This window comes from Salarias fasciatus, chromosome 20 (assembly GCF_902148845.1).
Source record: "Salarias fasciatus chromosome 20, fSalaFa1.1, whole genome shotgun sequence".
NCBI classification, from domain to species: domain Eukaryota; kingdom Metazoa; phylum Chordata; class Actinopteri; order Blenniiformes; family Blenniidae; genus Salarias; species Salarias fasciatus.
The window spans coordinates 15,702,135-15,721,155 of NC_043764.1; the positions used below are offsets into that span (position 1 = coordinate 15,702,135).

The 19,021-nt window shown below is 41.0% G+C and overlaps 2 protein-coding genes across 2 annotated transcripts; both read left to right on the top strand.

Annotated features, from left to right (window-relative positions):
- Nucleotides 1–230: 230 nt before the first annotated feature.
- On the top strand, nt 231–5,443 carry LOC115408385 (deoxynucleoside triphosphate triphosphohydrolase SAMHD1-like). Its single transcript, XM_030119108.1, has 13 exons — nt 231–345; nt 1,370–1,443; nt 1,659–1,811; nt 1,893–1,993; nt 2,172–2,280; nt 2,361–2,452; nt 2,545–2,630; nt 3,070–3,182; nt 3,440–3,475; nt 3,558–3,641; nt 3,755–3,859; nt 4,021–4,173; nt 4,713–5,443. Exons 2-13 carry the CDS (start codon nt 1,402–1,404, stop codon nt 4,749–4,751), a joined length of 1,113 nt encoding a protein of 370 aa, XP_029974968.1. The 5' UTR covers nt 231–345; nt 1,370–1,401; the 3' UTR covers nt 4,752–5,443.
- A 1,443-nt stretch (nt 5,444–6,886) lies between these two features.
- On the top strand, nt 6,887–17,886 carry LOC115408355 (SAM domain and HD domain 1). The gene is made up of 16 exons (XM_030119066.1): nt 6,887–7,163; nt 7,260–7,326; nt 7,428–7,500; nt 8,128–8,288; nt 10,986–11,101; nt 11,353–11,423; nt 12,990–13,148; nt 13,765–13,865; nt 13,957–14,065; nt 14,194–14,285; nt 14,392–14,507; nt 14,662–14,807; nt 15,852–15,947; nt 16,067–16,171; nt 16,729–16,866; nt 17,143–17,886. The coding sequence occupies exons 1-16, from the start codon at nt 6,983–6,985 to the stop codon at nt 17,272–17,274; spliced, it is 1,863 nt and encodes a 620-aa protein (XP_029974926.1). The 5' UTR covers nt 6,887–6,982; the 3' UTR covers nt 17,275–17,886.
- Nucleotides 17,887–19,021: the final 1,135 nt, after the last annotated feature.

Genomic DNA, 19,021 nt, shown 5'->3' on the forward strand with positions numbered 1-19,021 from the left:
ACCAAAGTGTTTGGTGGACACGTTTGGTGACAAGCTGTCAAATATTTTTGTATAATATTAACAGAAAGTGTACCTTCGTGAATAATTTTGTTCATCAGATCCTCTTCACATGGCTGTAACAACAAGTACCAGTCTCTAATGAAGTTTCTGTAAAAATCAACCAAAACAAATGGAGTTGAAGTGTAGCTGTATTTTTTTTTCTGTCCATGCTGTTTCTCTGGTTATACAGGGTGGCCTACTCAGCAGGAGAGTTAGCAAAAGCTCTGAGATCAAGGCAACCAGAGCTCGACATCGATGACAAAGACATCCTCTGTGTGCAAATTGCAGGTCTTTGTCATGATCTTGGTAAGTCATGCATTCAGTTCCATAATTTAATGTATTTCTGTACATTTAAAAGTGACATGAGAAATGTTGCACCATTCAGAAGCCAACAGCCAAAATTATCATCTTTACTGAGTCAAGTCATTTCAAGTGTGGCTCATGTCACTCAGCTTTCTATCAGAGGAAACTTAACTCACACCTGCAGGAGTAGTTTCACATCATGAAACTACTGAAACATCGCGTGCAGTAGAACAAATCATCAGATTACAAGTTGATAATCAAAACAGATGTGTGTCAGGTGAAAACATGACGTTAAATATTGTGGCATTCGAGCAGCGACTTGCGGGCAAGAAGACGAGGCGAGGGCTGCTCTATTGCTCAACTGAAGCTTTATTGTGATAACAACCAAGCAAGGGAACATGACACGTCAACACCGAGACAAATTAATAGCGGCTGTAGGCCCCACGTCACCCCCCAAGCAACCCCTCTGGCCCACGGTCCGACAGATAATGAACATAAAAGGACACAAACAGCACACAATAATGCAAAACACAATCATAATGAAAGGAAACGCAAATAAACACAGAACCCCCACATATGGCCCCAAAAGTCCCGAACGGGGAGCTCCCATCATGCCCCGGGGCCTCCCCAGAACAGCAGTATGGGGCAGAGGCTCTCTAGCGACCCTGGCGACCCCCGCGGTCGCTACAATATCTTGTGACATTTGAAGACTTTTATTTGTCACCAATTCCTCACCTCAGGTCACAGTTGTTTGTAGGGGGGAAAATTAAATTATGTACGAGTACACTGGTGTGGAAATGGATTTATTTGAGTCTCATCATGGTCTCTATTTCAGGTGCATTTACTTTACACTTTACAGCAAGTAAGACTGAAGATTTATGAAATAGTTACGAGAAAAAATATAGAATTGTGATTGTTTGTTCTGCCAATGAAGGACCTGGTTTAATATTTCAAAATGTCATTATTAACCCTTCATATTTAACAGACAACAACTGAGGTTAATATTAATTTATTCCTAAATGTTTAGGACACGGGCCCTTTTCTCACCTGTTTGACCAAATGTTCATTCCAAGGGTACTTGGACGCCAAAACCAGTGGGAAGTAAGTAGAGTTTCAAATGACCGATGTTCATATTCATAACCACGTGATAAATGTCAACAAAATAATGAAATGATTTAGAAAATCAAGTTGTCTTTGCTTTCATATGCTACATCTAGAAACATTTTCTAATTTAAATAAAATTAAGGACACTGTGAACATCAAGAAGTGAAGAGTAGAAAGTGCAAATTTCTTTTTAATATCTGTATAATTTTCAGCATGAGAAAGCATCTCAAGAGTTGTTTGACCACTTGGTGAAGGAATATAAACTGGAAGATGAGATTATTGATGAGAAGAAGAAGATTCGCTTGGAAAAAGAGGACCTGACTTTCATCAAAGAGATGATAAATCCAACGAAAGTTCAGGACAAGGTACAGGACCACTCTTGAATAATATCATGAAATCAGTGGCCTGTCCTGTTTGTGTCTCATTTCATAGTGTTTCCTTCACAGTGGCCCTTTGAAGGTCGTGGTGAGGAAAAGTCTTTCCTCTATGAAATTGTGTCAAACAAACTGAATGGAATTGATGTGGACAAGTTTGACTACCTGGAGAGGTGCAGTATTTTTCATAGAACATTCATTCAGGTTTTTATGTCAATCAGTGAACTGTTATCTGTTGCCTCTACTGAAACAGGTGAATATCTTCCGGCAGCATTATCTGGAGCTGAGAGCAATTTCATTTATGTCCATACCAATTTTGCTGGTTCCTATCCTCACTGTGTTTCATTTCAGAGACTGCCTCCACATGGGTCTCAAGAACACCTTTGACTTTCGCTGCTTCTTCTTGTTTGCCCGGGTGTGTGAGGTGGATGGAAGGAATCACATCTGTATGAGAGAAAAGGTGATGAATCCTGGTTTCTTTTAGCTTCCAAGCAAGTTTTTGATTTGCTGTGACTAAACCGTAGAATGTGGTGTTGACAGGAAGTGGGCAATCTGTACGACATGTTCTACTCAAGGTACAGTCTCCACAGAAGAGTCTGCCAACACAGAGTGACCCAAAATGTGGGAATTATGTAAGTGCCCTCCTTATGTCAGTGTAACCAAACAGTTTGTTCTCTTGTCTGATATGGATCAAGTGTTTATTAAACTGGGTCTGCCTCTCCAGGATCACTGATGCCTTTGTAAAAGCTGACCGGTTCCTCAACCTCTCTGGAGCCATCAGCAACTTGGACAAATACATCAACCTGACAGGTTACTGGATGATAACTTTATTCCAAATATTATTTGAAACTTGTCAACACATCAAATGGTGTTTACATCAGATCTGTATCTCACTCCATACAGTGGCTGCTGTGTTTACGTGACTTTTAGTTAAATGTGTTCATTGAGTAACTTTTTTCACTATATTTGAGAGCAATAAAGAGCAAAATCCTCTCAGACACTGACACACTGACTCAACCTATACTTTGCCTGTGATATATTTTGATTTCTGTTTGTCTTTGTATGATGTCAAGTTTGAGCAGAAATGATTCCACTCATTTCAAGTAAATCGTTGTACAAAATGAATTGAAGAGTACTGGATATGTGTTTATCTGTTTAATAAGTAGGAGCCCAAAGCATGTACAAAGTCAATGTTCAATGGTTTCTCTGTGATTAATGGGTCATTTTCACTTCCTGTTTTGTCCTGTAGATGAAGTGTTTGAAAAAATCCTGCATTCCACTGAACCTAAGCTGCAGGAAGCAAGGGAGATTTTGAGGCATATCCACAAAAGAAACCTGTACAAGTTTGTGGGTGAAGCCAAGGTATGCAATAAGATTATATTATATCAGTTTGACATTCAGCTTCAGACAAAACAGATGATCAGATAAACTGCTAATATCTCACTGCATTTTCATCACATTTGAAAGTCCCTCTGAAAACAGCTGGGCAAACATTTAATATTATTACACTGTAATCAAAAGGCAAAAAGAAAAAAACAGACTCTAATTAGTTTGATGTCAATGTACTGTCACTTCCTGTTTCATAAATCACTGTCTTATCCCAACTTTTCTCACTTAAGAGAAACAACCGGTCAGAACACATAACAGAGGAGGAGGTAAGACAAAGAACAGAGTTCCAACTAAAACTATCACTGCAGAAATAACACTGAAGCTAATGGTTTGTCCTCCATCATACAGAAATCACAGCTGATCACTGACCTGAAAGCTGCAATGGAAGCTGTTCCTGGAGACGTCATTCCTCGTGACAGCATTGAAGTTTATGTGAGTTTTCTATTTAATTACTTTCACTTCATTTGTCTTTTTATTTGTAAATGTCTCCTACTTCTCCAAAGGCTCAGATAAATAAAACTTTATATCCCAATTTTGTCTTTTAGCCCTTCATCTTTGACTATGGGAAGAGAGACAAGGATCCTGTTCGCAACGTGTTTTTCTACCGAAAGGATGCACCAGAGACAGGACTCCGTATCCGGCAAGACCAGGTGAATAAAAATTCAATGACTAAAGAAAACGTTTGTTGTGAGTAAATGTCTGACCATTTACTGTAACTTACTGAATAGATGAACTTATGTGGCTTTTTTTTTTTCGCCAGTTTGTTTTGATAACTCAGTTCTTGAACTTATGTTGACGTCATTCTTGCCAGAGAGCCAATCTTCTCCCAGAGCGTTTTTGTGAGAGGATCTTCAGAGTTTACTGGAAGAACACAGAGAATGATGAGACGACAAAAAACAGGCTGGAAGAGGCCAAGAAGAGATTCTCCACCTGGTGCAAACAATCAGCTTTTGTTGATAGCCAGGTAATATTTGGACCTTGAATAATCAATCACATTAGTGACTTGCTGGTGATGAAATGATTAAAAATAATGTGTCTGAGTTTTGAATCAGTAGAGTTTCTTCTGACCCATCCAGTATTCTTGGCCATTTGTCTTTCTGAGAGTTTCTTGGAGTCACTTAATAATGTTAAGCATAAACAATGAATGAGACCAGCTCTTTGCAGAGACATGAAAGGCTCTTCATCCTAATTCTGAAAGTCTCAGCATCAGCACAGGCATCAAATTCTACAATGTTACTCTCTCAAGTAAATTTAAAAGTTTTTCTCACGAATATAAAATCAATATAAAAAATATATATATATAGAGAGAGAGAAGTTTCTACTGTTTATTTTTTTAGTTTTCACAACATTTCAAAAACTTCCCTTATTTATCAGTCACAGAAGCACTTACAGCCTTTTGTTGTTACCATTGGTGCAGCCTGAACAGCTACTGAAAAATCACTAAAACTGAACGATTCTCTTATTAAAACTCTAACCTTTACCTGTTCTTCTCCTTAAATACAGTTGCTTCTTGAAGATGCTGACGATGAAGACCAAAACTGATGGGAAGGATACTCTGACACTTGGTACATAAAATTAAAATGAGACAAACATCAGGCATAAAAATGATGTTGGGTGTGAAAATCTTCCTTTTTTTTTCTAAATCAATAGCATCCTATGGTGCTTACTATATTAAGTCTTTCTAGAGGTTTGACAGTCAGTAAGAAATGTTCCATATTATTTTTACCTATATACTGGATAGTCAGCTATGTTGATCAATCATCACTGAGCTTGAGCAGCACATGCAACAGAGTCTTATTGAGGATACATTTTTGGGCGAAAGCATATTAAATGTTTTGTGGTGTTGGGTTTTAAGTTATGTGGCTTAATGTAGACATCATTATTTTTCGAAACAGAGTTTGAGTTTGATGGTTTCATGTAAATTTTTGTGTGTTTGACATGATTACAGGATTCTGTCTTGAATGTTTTAAAGCAGCACTTTTCATGTCTTTATCATCAACTTTTTATTGTCTATCACTGGTGGCACACAGTTTTGTTTGAAAGATTTTGCACTTAAAATTATCTCTCAGAAAGGAACTTAAGGATTTCAGAAACATAGATTAAGAGTTGAAATGAACTTATGGGATTGTTGTTATTTGATCATTGAGTGATTTTTTTTTCTTAAATCATCTGTGGTTGTGACTGTAGTTAATCATATTCAAGAGGATTTTATTAAAAATGGTCTCTGGTCTCAAGTAAATGTTTTGTGTTCATGTCAAATTCATGCAATTACACCTCCTTTAATGATGACAATTTTTAATCGAGTTAATAACTGAGTTGCTGTGGAATGGTTATGATTAATCATGATTAATCTTTGTTCAGAAACATATGTTTTACTATTTTAAAACATTAATTGATTAATCATGAATGGGGAGGGTGTTGTCAATTTTTTACACATGTATGAAAGGACCTCACATATGTTTTTTCCAGAAAATGTTCAAAGCCTGACAGCTCCAGAACATGTGACCCATAGTGGCTCAGCTCTGCTGCCATCTTAAGCAGGTGGGACGATAGTTAGTGATAGACATTATGAAATATGGTTAAAGATTAAAGGATAAAATTCTCATGAAGACCTGTTGACTTTGTGAGTGTGAGATTGTCCCAAATTACTGCAGTGAAATATTGGTTGCACTTGCTAGTATAATAACTGTTAACACCGGTAAGATAGTTTGCTCATTTTAGAGACAGTTTCCTGATGTCGTCAACAGTGAGAACACTTTATAAGTCAAACATTTTTACTGAGATAATGACTCTCCAAAGATATTTTTGTTTTAAATCCTCTCCTGTATCATTAAAAACTTAGAAACAACAAGTCAGCTGGAAGGGATTCATGCTGACCACGTGACTGAATGCTTGAAAGAGGAGAAAGAAGCTTTAGCGCCATCCGCTGCGTCAAAATACGTAATCACCGTTCAGCGTCAGCTCTCCGCTCTCATTGGCTCCGTTTTATTTTAAGCCCCGCCCATCTGTCATCAATCTGGAGCCACCCTCATCAAGTGGCCCGTAAGTATCACATGACATACCGGAAACAAAAGAGTTGAACTTTCAAAGTAAATCACAGCTGTGGGCCTCTTTGCTGATGTTTGTCTTCAGTGAGGTCAATCATATCATTGCAGTCAATAAAAAGAGTTTGTTGTGCAGGAAAAGACATCTCTTCTCGTTTCATAGATAATATGTTCAAAATTTGCCTTGATGTGAAATTTGAATTGGATATGAAAAATGTATGAATGGATGAATTCCGTTGATTCACTCTTACAGGAAAGCCTCTTCTAAAGGAAATAGTTCTTTTATTTTTTTTTTTTTAGTTAATGGTGATTAAATTTCACCTTGATAATAGTTGCAGTCTAATAGTCCCTATATTTCACTGGAATGTACACTGCCAGTTTATTGTTTATTATTGTATTTCTGAGTGATCATTTCATTCCATGTCGTGTTCGGATTGCAGCCACAATAAATGTTGATTATTTGACGGCTCAGCACGTCTCTTCAGCCGAGTGTCCAGAACAGCAAGATGAATGGACGATGGCATGATTAACTTCATCTGAGCCTTGAGCAGACTTGTATTCTGAAAAGACGGGAGCGGAAGTGGTGTTAGTGTTTTGCAGTTAGCTTCACGCGCCGGTACAGACACAAAACCCGGGTCTTTTCAGCGAGGCGCTGGCTTCGGTGCAGGACGATCAGCTGTGGCAGTCAGACTGTCTCGTCTATGCTTCACTAACCTTCACCAGCCAGACATGGAGAGTCGGAAGCGGCCGTCACAGGCGAGTTCTGAGCCGGAGGACAGCTTCACGACGCCGCAGAAACGTGTGTCCGCGGAGCAGCTGCTTGACGCGGACTACTCGCGGTGGGGAGTGGAGGGAACGTGCCGCTATCTGCGGACAGAGGGTCTCGAAAAGTGGGAAAATACGTTCAGAGGTGGGTTTTGCGGCTTTGTCGCCTTAATTAAGACGGGTTCAAGCCTTTACGGGGCTTGTCACCGACGCTAGCCGGGACTGCGTTTGTGTCTTGCAGAGGAAAAAGTCACCGGCGTCGGACTGCGATACCTGACGGACCCGGACCTGCAGAGGATCGGCGTCACGTAAGCGTGTCCTCACAGAGAAATGGTTCAGTGGACAAAAATCCTCCATGAACCTGCAGCTGACCCCCTCCCCCCCCCCTCTGGCCATCCCCTCTGCTCAGGTGTCTCGGTGACCGTCTGCAGATCCTGCACAGCCTCAGGAAGCTGTGGCAGACGAGGAGCGATTCATACAAGGTACCGTTCAAAACGAGAACCTGTCAGTTTCAGGAAACATGTCAATCCATTCATTTGGGCTTCAGTGTGTTGCTCAACGAGACTTCAAAGTATTGACGGGTGGGGGGAGAATCTTTTTTGGGCTTGGATCAAATTAGACATTTAAAAAAGCATTGCATTCATTTATATTTCCTATATTGGATCTAATTTAGACAACATGTAAAGCGTCTTTGAGTGTCCTGAAAAGCGCTATATAAAACCAATGCATTATTATTATTATTATTAACATTCATGGTACACAGCTGTTGTCGTATATGTTCCTGTCTGTCAAGCAGCACCTTCCAATACAACTCCTAACCCAACGTTAAAATGAGCCTCATGGAAGATTTAATTTACCTCATTATTGTGCTTTGGGTGACTGTTGAGCCACTTTCCTGTCAGGGTGTCCTTTGCCTGATTTCAGAGTTTTGGGGTATGGTGTATACCTGCCTATCAAACACACTACACCACTAATAGAAGTTGAAGCCAGGGCCTCCTCCAGTCTTGTATTTCAGGATATGAATCCTTTTGTTGAATCTAATTTCAAAATCATGGTTGGCTTTCTTCTTCTTTTTCTTTATGCCTGTTTTGTGTCCTTTGTGCTTCCAGGTCTTCAACGATCCCATCCACGGACACGTGGAGTTGCATCCGCTTCTCATCAAAATCATCGACACCCCTCAGTTCCAGAGGTTACGAAACATCAAGCAGCTCGGAGGAACCTACTTTGTTTTTCCTGGAGCGTCCCACAACCGCTTTGAACACAGCATTGGGTATGTTTCCTCATATGTACATTTTGCACGGTGTGTGTAGATAATTATTCCTTAAGATTCCTCGTACTGCATTACACTCATTTAATGGAGAGTTTGAAATTCAAGATTCAAAATATTTATTGTACCCTTAGGTAAATTCAGTTTACAGTGAGTGAGTCTTCCCATTTTATAACACACACCTAAAAACAACACAAGACAAGACAAAGAGACGACAGTGCTGCAGCTAAAACCAAGGAGATAGCCCCAATAAAACCATAAATAATACTAATTTGAAAGGTAACTATATTAGTTATATTTCAGTTCCTCTCATTTGTTTAGAGCACAAATTGCTGCTGGTACAAAGCTGCTTTTATAATGTTTAGTTTTACAGGCAGGTACCCTGAACCTCCGACCTGAAGGGAGCAGCTGAAATTCACCGTTAAGAGGGTGGGAGTCATCTCTTACAACCGAGTTTGCTACCCTCTGTAACTGGTTGGTGTACAGCAATTGTGGGTGAAGCTGAGACTCTCCAATCAGCTTGCTGGACCGTTTAACGATTTGGTGCAAGTAGCTTTTGTTTTTTAAGGACACATTTCCAAACCATGAAACAAGACAAAAGGATAAAACCGATTTGATAAAGGCACGATAAAACAGGATCAATATAGTCCTGTCAATGTTAAAAATGGACAGTTTTTCAGACAAAACAGGCGCTGGCGTCCTTTTTTACACACAGCTTCACAGTTTGCTTCAAATTTCAGTTCATTGTCGATTATGGTTCCGAGATATTTGTATGTGTTAACACACTCCACTATCTGACCCTTTAAAACTGTGGCCTCTTGATTGGGAGGCCTGTTTTTCCAAAAGTCGATGATCATGTCTTTTGTTTTGGAGATATTCATCTCAAGGAAAGATTTACTGCACCAATCCAGAAAATCATCAACAACTGGGCCATGGCTCGTCTCATTGTTTTTCAACCGGCTAACAATAACTGTGTCATCTGCATACTTTAAAATAGTTCTGTCCTCTCTGTTGCTGCGGCACATGTTTGTATACAGAATGAACAGGAGAGGAGACAACACACATCCTTGTGGGGATCCAGTGGAGGATGTAACCTGATCCGAGACAGTTCCATTCACTCTCACTTTCTGTGTCCTTTCAGTTAAAAAGTTCAGAATCCAGCCCACAAGATTGTGGCTAATGTTAAAATGGTCTAAAAGCCTTGAGGTTAAAACATGGGGTTGGATTGTATTAAAAGCAGATGAAAAATCAATAAATAGGAGTCTTGCATGTGTTCCTATCCCCTCCAGATGTTTAAAAATCAAATGTAATAGAGTGACTGTAGCATCTTCTACCCCTCTGTTAGATCTATAAGCAAATTGCATGGGATCAAGGTCATGCTCAGTATACTTCAGAATTTCAGATCTAACAATTTTCTCGAAACATTTCATTACAATCGATGTCAGTGCGATTGGTCGGAAATCATTGAGGGTTTTAGGAATACTAATTTTTGGGGCAGGGATGAAAACGGCGTCCTTCCAGACTCTTGGCACATGCTGCCTCTTTAGAGACTGATTAAAAATGTGCTGAAAAATAGAGCTCAGTTCCTGTGCACAAGATTTCAACAAGCGGCCGCATATGTTATCGGGACCATAGCTTTTGTTTGGTTTGAGGGAACAGAAGGATTTTTCAACATCCTCCCAGGAAATAAAAAGGTGCTGATCGTCACTTACTTCATGACTCACTTCCTGTATTTCCTGACTAAAATCGAAAGCATCAAAACGTGTATAAAAACAATTCTGTGCATTTGCAAATTCAAGGTCTGACTCAAAACCATCTAAAGAGGTGTGTGTAGATAATTATTCCTTAAGATTCCTCGTACTGCATTATAAACATTTAATGGAGAGTTTGAAATAGAAATTATGTCCCCTAAACGCTTCACAGCTGAAACGACTGGCAGAAGCAAAATGCAAAATAGCCACAGTTGATGTTTTTTGTATGTTCTTTTTTCCCTAAATCAGGCTGTGATGGTTTGTTGATTTGACCAATAGTGAGTGGAGAGTCCGTACAAATGTTTTCAAACCCAATAAAATCTGCACTGGGTGGGTGTGCCGGGGTGGACAGAGCAAACAAAATTTCCCTTTTGGGATTAAAGTGCAATGAAAACTTTAAACTTGGACAGCTAATCCGATGTTAGATTTACGAAGTGACAAACTTTACAACCAACAAAAGATGAATACTGTGGGGTTGACAAAGTGAGACCCTCACTCACTCAAACATTAGCAAGAGGTTCTTCTTAAAGATAGTTTCATTTTGTGAGAATAAACTGAAAATTTAAGAACCAACAAAACTGATTCCTGTTGAGATGAAGAGAATTTCTTTCCTGTCTTTTACCAAAGTTCACATAAAAGATAAAACAAATTATTTCTTGCTTGGAAGCTTGTGGCGGGGGTCTCTCGTATAAGCATGTGTTTGAAAACAGTTTTTTTCCTACTGTTCTTGTCTATTAGAATATCACCACATCTGTCGCTTCAGCCTTTTCATAAGGGACACCAGTGAAGCTAAAGGTGCTGAAACAAGTTTGCTGCTGGCTTTGGAGCTCACGGCCTTTAAACAAACTTTTGCAGCGGGGAGCGGTTTGTTTATGTCGGCGAAGCCAGAGACAAACTGTTCTACCACACGTCTGGATTGAGTCCGAACTGCTTTGTTGTGTGTTGCCAGGGTTTGTCATCTGGCAGGACGTCTTGTTCAAGCTTTGAACGAGAGGCAGCCGGAGCTGCTCATCTCTTGCAGAGACATCCTGTGTGTGCAGATCGCCGGCCTGTGCCACGACCTGGGTGGGTGCTGAGGAACGGCTTTCATATCAGACACACGACATGCAGATGAATTATCTGAGTCTGCTATAATGACTTTTAAATTGGCACAAAGTTCTTCTCCTTTGCTTTCTGGAAAAGGTTTATAATCTTGTAGATAAATGATCTGGTTGACTTGAGAAGAATGTGGTTTGATTACTGCTTGATAATGAGGAAGAATGATCGCACGCACAAACACACACACTCACTCACGTTGTGTTTATCTCTCTCTCCAGGACATGGACCGTTCTCCCACATGTTCGATGGTATGTTCATCCCCAAAGCTCGACCAGGACTTGACTGGAAGGTGAGAAGCGACTCTTATTTATTATATGAGAGAGCAAGAAAGAAAACAAATGTTTCAATCCTTCCTCTAACGTGGGTTTCATTGCACTGATGTAGCACTAATTACCCACATGTGCATCTGCAATAAACTGATCCATCACAGTAAAAAAGGGCTTGATGAGGCTTCTCACTTCAGTCTGAGTTTCATTTCCACTCTCAACTCAACTTTATTGACATGACACTTTTAAAGAAACAGCTGAACGAAAGTGCTCCATGCAAATAGACATAAAAACCTATCAGCATTAATGGCAAGATAAAGTATAATAAAGAGACAAAGATAAAAACTGAGGAGAGTCTCAGGCTGGGCCTGAAGGACTGCTGGAACAACACATCATCAGGAGGGTAAAACTAATCTGTCTCACGATGGTCTAAACCAGCTCACGTTCCCCTTTAGTGAGTGAATAATCCAACGCTTCTCAGTGATAGGAAGAGCTGACATCGAAGGATCAAAAAGCGGCGTCGCTATGAACAGGCCAGTTATCCCTGTGGTGGCTTTTCTGACATCTGCTTAAAACCCAGAAAGTCAGAAGGATCGTGAGGCCCCGCTTTCACATGCTTTACGCTACTGTCCCCGGAGAGGCTCACGCCCGGCGCCTGCCATTTTTATAGCACTTTAAAAACAGCTGGGGCTGAACCAAAGTCCTGCACATATAAAAACATAAAGTGTCAGATTAACTACAATTAAAAGACAAAGACAGGCTCGGTAAAAAGCCAAGGAATGGAGTGGACAGTGAGGGGTCCAGTCTGATGCTCTGTGGTAGCAACAGAAAAAGATCTGTCCCCTCTCGGCTTACACTTGGACCTGAGTACCTTCAGGATCAGCTGATCAGCTGACCTGAGGCACCGAGCAGGAGCGTAGAGGTGAAGCAGCTGAGAGAGGAAAGGCGGGGGAATCTTGAAATGAATTCTAAAATTCATGGACAGTCAGTGGAGGGGAGCTTTGTGCACTGGCTTCACCTTTGGCAACTTTCTAAGATGGAAAAAGCTTGATTTAACCACTGCGCTTATGTAACCACACAGAGGAAACCAGATGTTGTTTCTACAGGCTACCACACTGAGTCTGAAAGAGGCAGGCAGTGGCTGGGACAGCTATTTAAGAAGGAGAAAAACAAAGTTGAGTTGTGCCTCAACTTTGTTTTTCAGAGGCGAGTCCACTACTAGAAATCTAGAAATTCTTCCTACAAGCTGTTTAATCAGGTTTCTCTTGCATCATGAGCTGTTTGGCTGAAGTAATGTTTACAGAAGCTTTATAGCGACAATTTCAGAGCAGTTAACGTCATTTTAATTTGATAATGAGAAAGCTGAGGGAGCAGATGCTGATTGTTGTGTCCACAGAGATAAAGATACCTGATAAGAGCCTCTGAGCACACGGCCATTATGAAAGTTATGACCACAGGCCGGCGGTCTGGCGAGTGTGAGTGATTAGACAGGATTTCACGTGTGTGTGTGTGTGTGTGTCCTGTCGCGTTTCAGCAGAGATCAGTTTCTTTCTGTCAGAGGACAGCGCAAAATGAAATGTGTTTTTCAGCACGAGATGGCCTCTGTGGCCATGTTCGACCACCTGGTGGAGGCCAATGAGCTGAAGCCAGTGATGGAGCAGCACGGCCTGGTGCTGCAGGAGGACCTGGACTTCATCAAGGAGCAGATTGCTGGACCACTCGACACCAACGCAACTCAAAGCCAGAAGGTAGCGAAGAGTCAGTGTTGTCATTTCTTTCAGGAATGTCTTCAGCATTTTAGTCCTTTTATGATTGGTTGATTTAACTCTAGAACCACTGTTTTCTAGGTTTTTGCTCCAGACTTTAGGGAAAGTCAAAACAACCCTTCTTTAAAATGCAAACATCTTACTTTCAAGTAGAACATCAGCCTTGTCCCGAACATGACTGACTTCCCTTTAAGATGGATGTTTTTTTTTTGTTTTGTTTTTGTTTTTTTTTTTGAGTGTGGTGAAAATTGTTGTTTGCCTTTTTAAACACTTGATATATTGAGAAACCTAATGGATTATATTTTATTGAAGTGATATCCAATCAAATACCATCCTCACAATGTTTTTAAGAATAAATAAATAACTGCTTTTAAAGTTGATGGAAGTAAGAATTAGCAGCCGTGATTCTCAGAGAGGAGCGTTTGGTCAGTCTGGATGATGAAATGTTCGCGGCCTTCACGTGAGTCAGCCGCTCTCCCTCACATGCGTCCTTATCTCCTACCTCTGACTTCCTACATGTTGGTTTTGACCGTACGAACTGTGACTTGATGATACCGTTTAGTTCAGCCGACTCCTGACTTGCCTCATCTCCTCGCAGTGGCCGTATAAAGGCCGTCCAGAGGACAAGTCCTTCCTGTATGAAATCGTGGCCAACAAAAGAAACGGCATCGACGTGGATAAGTGGGATTACTTCGCCAGGTGCTACTTCTTGATGTGTTGGTGTGATTTAGTTGAACTTACTTCCTCCAAATAGTTTTTGTTAATCGCGGTTAATAACCTCTGATCGAAGGGATTGCTACCACCTCGGCATTCAGAACAACTTTGACCATCGGCGCTTCCTGAAGTTCGCCCGGGTGTGTGAGGTGGACGGCCAGAAAAACATCTGCACCAGAGACAAGGTGCTCCTCTTCGAACAAACTTCTTCATTTATCCAGTCGACTTCAAGTATTTTTGTTTGCTCTTTCCAGAGTGTTCTGTCGTCATCAGTTCACCTCGCACTTTGACACTAACTCGATTCTTCTAACAGGAAGTGGGGAATCTGTACGACCTGTTCCACACCAGGAACTGCCTCCACAGGAGAGCCTACCAGCACAAAGTCGGAACCATCATCGAGATCATGTGAGCCTCGGCTCCGCAGCTGCTTCTTGCTTCGTTATCTACGTCCTACTGTCACGTGGAGCAGAATGTTCTCGGAAGTGATGGCGGCATGTTCGTGTTTCTGCAGGATCACTGAGGCTCTTTTAAAAGCAGACAGACACATCAAGATCAGGGGCTCGGGAGGGAGGATGTTCTCCCTCTCTGAGGCCATCGACGACCCGGAGGCCTACACCAAGCTGACAGGTCAGCTTTAGTCTGTCTTAATGCTCTGACACACCACAGATGTGATTAATAAACTGCACACAATTCTCAAACCAATAATAACTAAAACAAAAAGTGATTGTGATGGCCTTGGTTGGATTTTATTGAGCGTTTCTTCCTCTCCTTCATCCTGCAGATCATTTATTTGAGCAGATCCTCTACTCCTCCTCCCCGGAGCTGGAAGAGGCGAGAGAGATCCTGCACAACATCACCACCAGACGCCTCTACAAGTGTCTCGGTCAAACAACTCAGGAAGCAAACATGCCCACCAACCTCAGCCAGGTGTGTGTGTCTGTGTGTGTCTTTATTTGACCTTTATTTTACCAGGCAGAGGGTTGAAATCAAATGATCAGTATTAAAAGAGAAGACTCTCGGCCCGTTTTGGGTAAAAGGTTTCAGATATTCAGTAGGATAACACCTAAACCATGTCTTGCAGCTCAGCAGCAGCTTGAATCCAGGACCAGCGTTAACAGCAACACAATTAAACATTTTGGTTGAGTTACACTCTAGATCGATGTCCCTGTGGTGAGTTAAATACAAAGGAGCGTCTGTTCTGACAATGAAACATGATTAAAGTGCATCCTGCAGTGTTTAACACTGACTGGCCGCTCGTGTCGGCAGTCTGGGGCACAATGTGCTTGTTGTGTTGCTGCAGAAAACCGCAGTGAAGACCGGAATAATCGGTTCTGTTACCTGGCAAAGAGGCAGAGCATGAAAACAGGCAGCGGTCCTGTGTGTGTGTGTTGAATAAATACCATCGTGTGTTGAGTAAATACTCCAAAAGGCCGGTGACAGTGTCACAATGTATCTGTTTAACTGGTTGAAGTCACAAGATTGTTTCTGTTATTTGTGTTTGAGGTGTGATCAGTCGCTTTGTGATGATGAATCTGTAAATTGCAGTCAGTGTTTGATGTTTCATACTTTTCAAACTGTCTTTATTAGTGGAGCCTAGCCAAAGAAATTCAGGGAATTGTTTAAACAAATTTATAAAACATGAAAATGTCACAGCTGAAATTTACTGAACTAAATAATTGTTGCTATATTTATTGGCAAATGATGATTTTTTTTTTTTGTTTTTTTTGTTTGGTTTTTTTTGCCATATTAAGTTGTTAAGTAAATATCAAAGGTTTCTAATAAGTGCATATTAAATATGAGAAGCTGGTTGTAATGAAAGTAAGTGAATTTATATCAGCTGAGATGTTTTTATTATCTCTTTGTATATGTATGAAACTGTTGACAAAATTGAGTGCGGAGTTCTGTCTTTAGCCTTTTGAAAGTCCGGTTTTAATGTCTGGAAACATCTCGTCTTGGCCAATTCTCTGAAAGGAGACAATCAAGAAGTGGGAAGCAGAACTGGCTGCATCCGTCCCTCAGAGCAGCTCTCAGGAAGTCGACCTGCAGCCGGAGGACTTCATCGTCACTGTGAGCGTCTCTCACGCAACACTGGGGGGGGGGGGGGGGGGGGGGGGGACTTCTGTCGTCGTTGTACAGTTTCCTGCTGATTTCACTGAAGTGCCTCTCCGTCTCTCCGTCTCTCCCAGGCCATTGTCATGGACTACGGGATGAAAGAGAAGAACCCCATCAACAACGTGCGCTTCTATTGCAAGGATGACAAAAATAAAGCCATCCAGATACGCAAGAACCAGGTGAAGCTTTTAATAATGATTAAGAGGCTTTGTACAAGCAGCAGGAAGGTTTTAAATCCTACCTCATCTCCAGCCAAACTCTTTATTCTAAGGTGGTTTTTCTACTTTCTTTCCAATTTTTTTCTTGATGAAATACTCAGAAGCTTAAAAAAAAGTATTAAAGATGTAAACAGGCCACCTTGTGCATGTTACTCCTATTTCTTTCTTGTGCCTGTCCTGAAGCTGCTCGCATTAATTTTTTTTTTAATTTATCCTGAAATAACTTCATACATCAGTCATGCACTCCTCTCCCCCCCCCACCCCCCACCCCACAGTCCAGCAACAGGCATTTGAGGTGAATTAGTTGTAGGTATGAAAATCATTTAAATAAATCTCAATTACGATAATTTAAAAAAAAAAAGCTTTTGTGCTCCAGAACCTTGAAGTTACTCGTACGTTTTCAGCCACAACATTAAGTTGGATGTCTAAAAGATGGAGGCCCCCCAGTTACTTTAGTCTTTTTTTTTCTTTCTGTCTCTGCTTTAATGTCTTGAAATACCTGCTGCTGGGCCTGTCAGGTATCTAAACTCCTCCCAGAGTGCTTTGCTGAGCAGCTGATCAGAGTCTACTGCAAGAAGACGGACGAGAGGAGCTTGGAGGCGGCCAAGAAGCACTTTGTGCAGTGGTGTATGGACAAGAACTTCTCCAAACCTCAGGTACGGCCGACCTGCTCCAGCAACACTTCAGGGGGAAATGTTTGATTGAATCTGCAGCTTTTAGATTAATAGGTTAGTTTTGAATCATATGATAGTTTACAGTACATCAGATTTATTACTCATAAAAACATGTTAGGAGAGCCCCGACAGGTTCGACAGCCTCCTTTCTGAAACGGCGTGTCGGCTGTTGCTTTGTGGCCGCCGCACCACGCCGCTCGTCCCGTGACCAAGCCCCTGTTGTTTTGTTTTGTTTTTGTTTTGTTTTTTCTCGTGCAGGACGGAGACATAATCGCTCCGGAGCTGACCCCCCTGAAGGCCAGCTGGGCCAGCAGCAACGAGGGAGACGCCAGAGGGGCCAACGGCCTGAACGGGTCCGCCAGGGCCAAAACGCAGCTTCACTTTCAGTGAGAGGAAAACTCCCTGCTGCACGTCAGGAGGAAGATCTGGTCAGAGGAAGACTCTCTGCGTCTCTGTGGGGTCAGTTTATACCAGCAGGTGTTTTATACCAAAATGAGCCGTTCTACGAAGATGTGAACTCCAACTTGTTCTCGGGATTTTCACAGAGAAATTGTTAAATTTTTAAATTGAGATTGAGTCTGATATCATGTATCAAAGCGCACAATAGATTTTTCTGGGAGGCTTTTTTAAAGTCAACTTTGCAGGGAAAAGACCATTTTTCCCACTTCGGCACAAACCTTGAAAACGAACTGTGTTTTTATGAACATGTTTACATCAGGAGTTTGTTTCACTTTATTTAAAGATTTGATTTGGGTTTTGTTCTGGTCCTATATTTATTTACAGGTTGTTGTTTTTTTTAAGTTCCCTATTTATTCTTACACCATTCAGGTCTGCATGTTCTTTCTTTCACCTCTCAAATTGTATTTTTATAGTTTTCCTTTAACAAAAATTCTTTTAAATTTTTTGATTGATTTTGTTCAAAAAAAAATATTTGGGAGAAAAAAGTGTGAAGGGACTGTAAACCAACTCCATGTTCAAAATAAACTGTTCATGTCCTCTGAACTTTACTTGTGATGAAGGTTTTTCAACACTAGAGGGCGGCGAACACTCGGGTATATGGAGGTATGGCAGGTGTCGGGAAAGCAAGGTTTCCTGTCATTTATTACCTCAAATGAATGAAATGTATTGAAGGATTGATAATATTTTTTTGTTTTAAGATCCAAATATAAGACTTTTCCATCTAATGAGAGCAAATGTGAAGATTTTCTAAACAGTTGTGAAGAGAAATGCTTTGTTCTTTCATTTTCAAGAGTAAATTATTAAAAAACAAAAGTTTATTGCAGTTCAAGTCTGAGGTCTTGTTTTAACTCAGGGTTGTTTCATTTTTAAATAAAGTCAAAAAATTTCCTTTCTGCAGAAAGTTACTGATTTAAAATAAATATTGAGGGTTTATTCGAAAGAAATGAATACGTTAGTGTATATTGGTGTCAGTTTGTATCTCATCCAGCATTTTCGGCAGTTTGTTGCTCATTGTTTTGTTCATTAAAAGAAGGCCTCAGATGAACACCTCTGGACATCAGGGTTTTACTGAGTACATAAAACTTCACTCAAACTAAGATCTGAGACATGAATTATAATAAGACACTTAATCTGATCAGTTTAAATACTGTGCTCTTCGGCAGGTTAATTTGTTTATTGTGAAATCTGACCTTCTGGTTTGTTAAATATTCGTGTGTGTGTGTGTGTGTGTGTGTTACTTAACTCTGCTTTAAATAGCGTATCTCTAATAATCTGCACTGCGGCGATCTTCATTGATACAAACATGTTTGGATGAGTGCCTGTTATTCAACCAGGAAGGTTATCTCACAGGATGTATGCAGAGACACACCGCCCTGTAGCACAGTAGGCACACACACACACACGCTCTTCCACATCCTGTGGCACTGTGGCAGCAGAGCGGTATCCACCACACACACTCACACTGCTCACCGGCAGGACCAAGGCCAACTGCCTGCTAGTATTTTTATAATCTTCATCCTCCCTGACCTGTTGCACCCCTCCTGGCGCCAGCGGTCTCAGCCCTCCCCCTCTGATGCCTCACCCCTACACACACACACACACACTTGCATACGCACATGCTCCTGTACACTCAGCAGTGCTCCGTGGATAATTGAGACCAGCTGTTGCAAGGTGCCTC

What these genes read in the sequence shown, in the direction of transcription:
- LOC115408385 (XM_030119108.1), top strand. Translation starts at nt 1,402, where the DNA reads ATGTTCATTCCAAGGGTACTTGGACGCCAAAACCAGTGGGAA. An exon ending in AGTTTGTGGGTGAAGCCAAG is followed by an intron (nt 3,183 to 3,439) that starts GTATGCAATAAG and finishes TTCTCACTTAAG; the next exon opens with AGAAACAACCGGTCAGAACA. An exon ending in TCCGTATCCGGCAAGACCAG is followed by an intron (nt 3,860 to 4,020) that starts GTGAATAAAAAT and finishes CATTCTTGCCAG; the next exon opens with AGAGCCAATCTTCTCCCAGA.
- LOC115408355 (XM_030119066.1), top strand. Translation starts at nt 6,983, where the DNA reads ATGGAGAGTCGGAAGCGGCCGTCACAGGCGAGTTCTGAGCCGGAGGAC. An exon ending in CGCTTTGAACACAGCATTGG is followed by an intron (nt 8,289 to 10,985) that starts GTATGTTTCCTC and finishes GTGTGTTGCCAG; the next exon opens with GGTTTGTCATCTGGCAGGAC. An exon ending in CGGAGGACTTCATCGTCACT is followed by an intron (nt 15,948 to 16,066) that starts GTGAGCGTCTCT and finishes CGTCTCTCCCAG; the next exon opens with GCCATTGTCATGGACTACGG.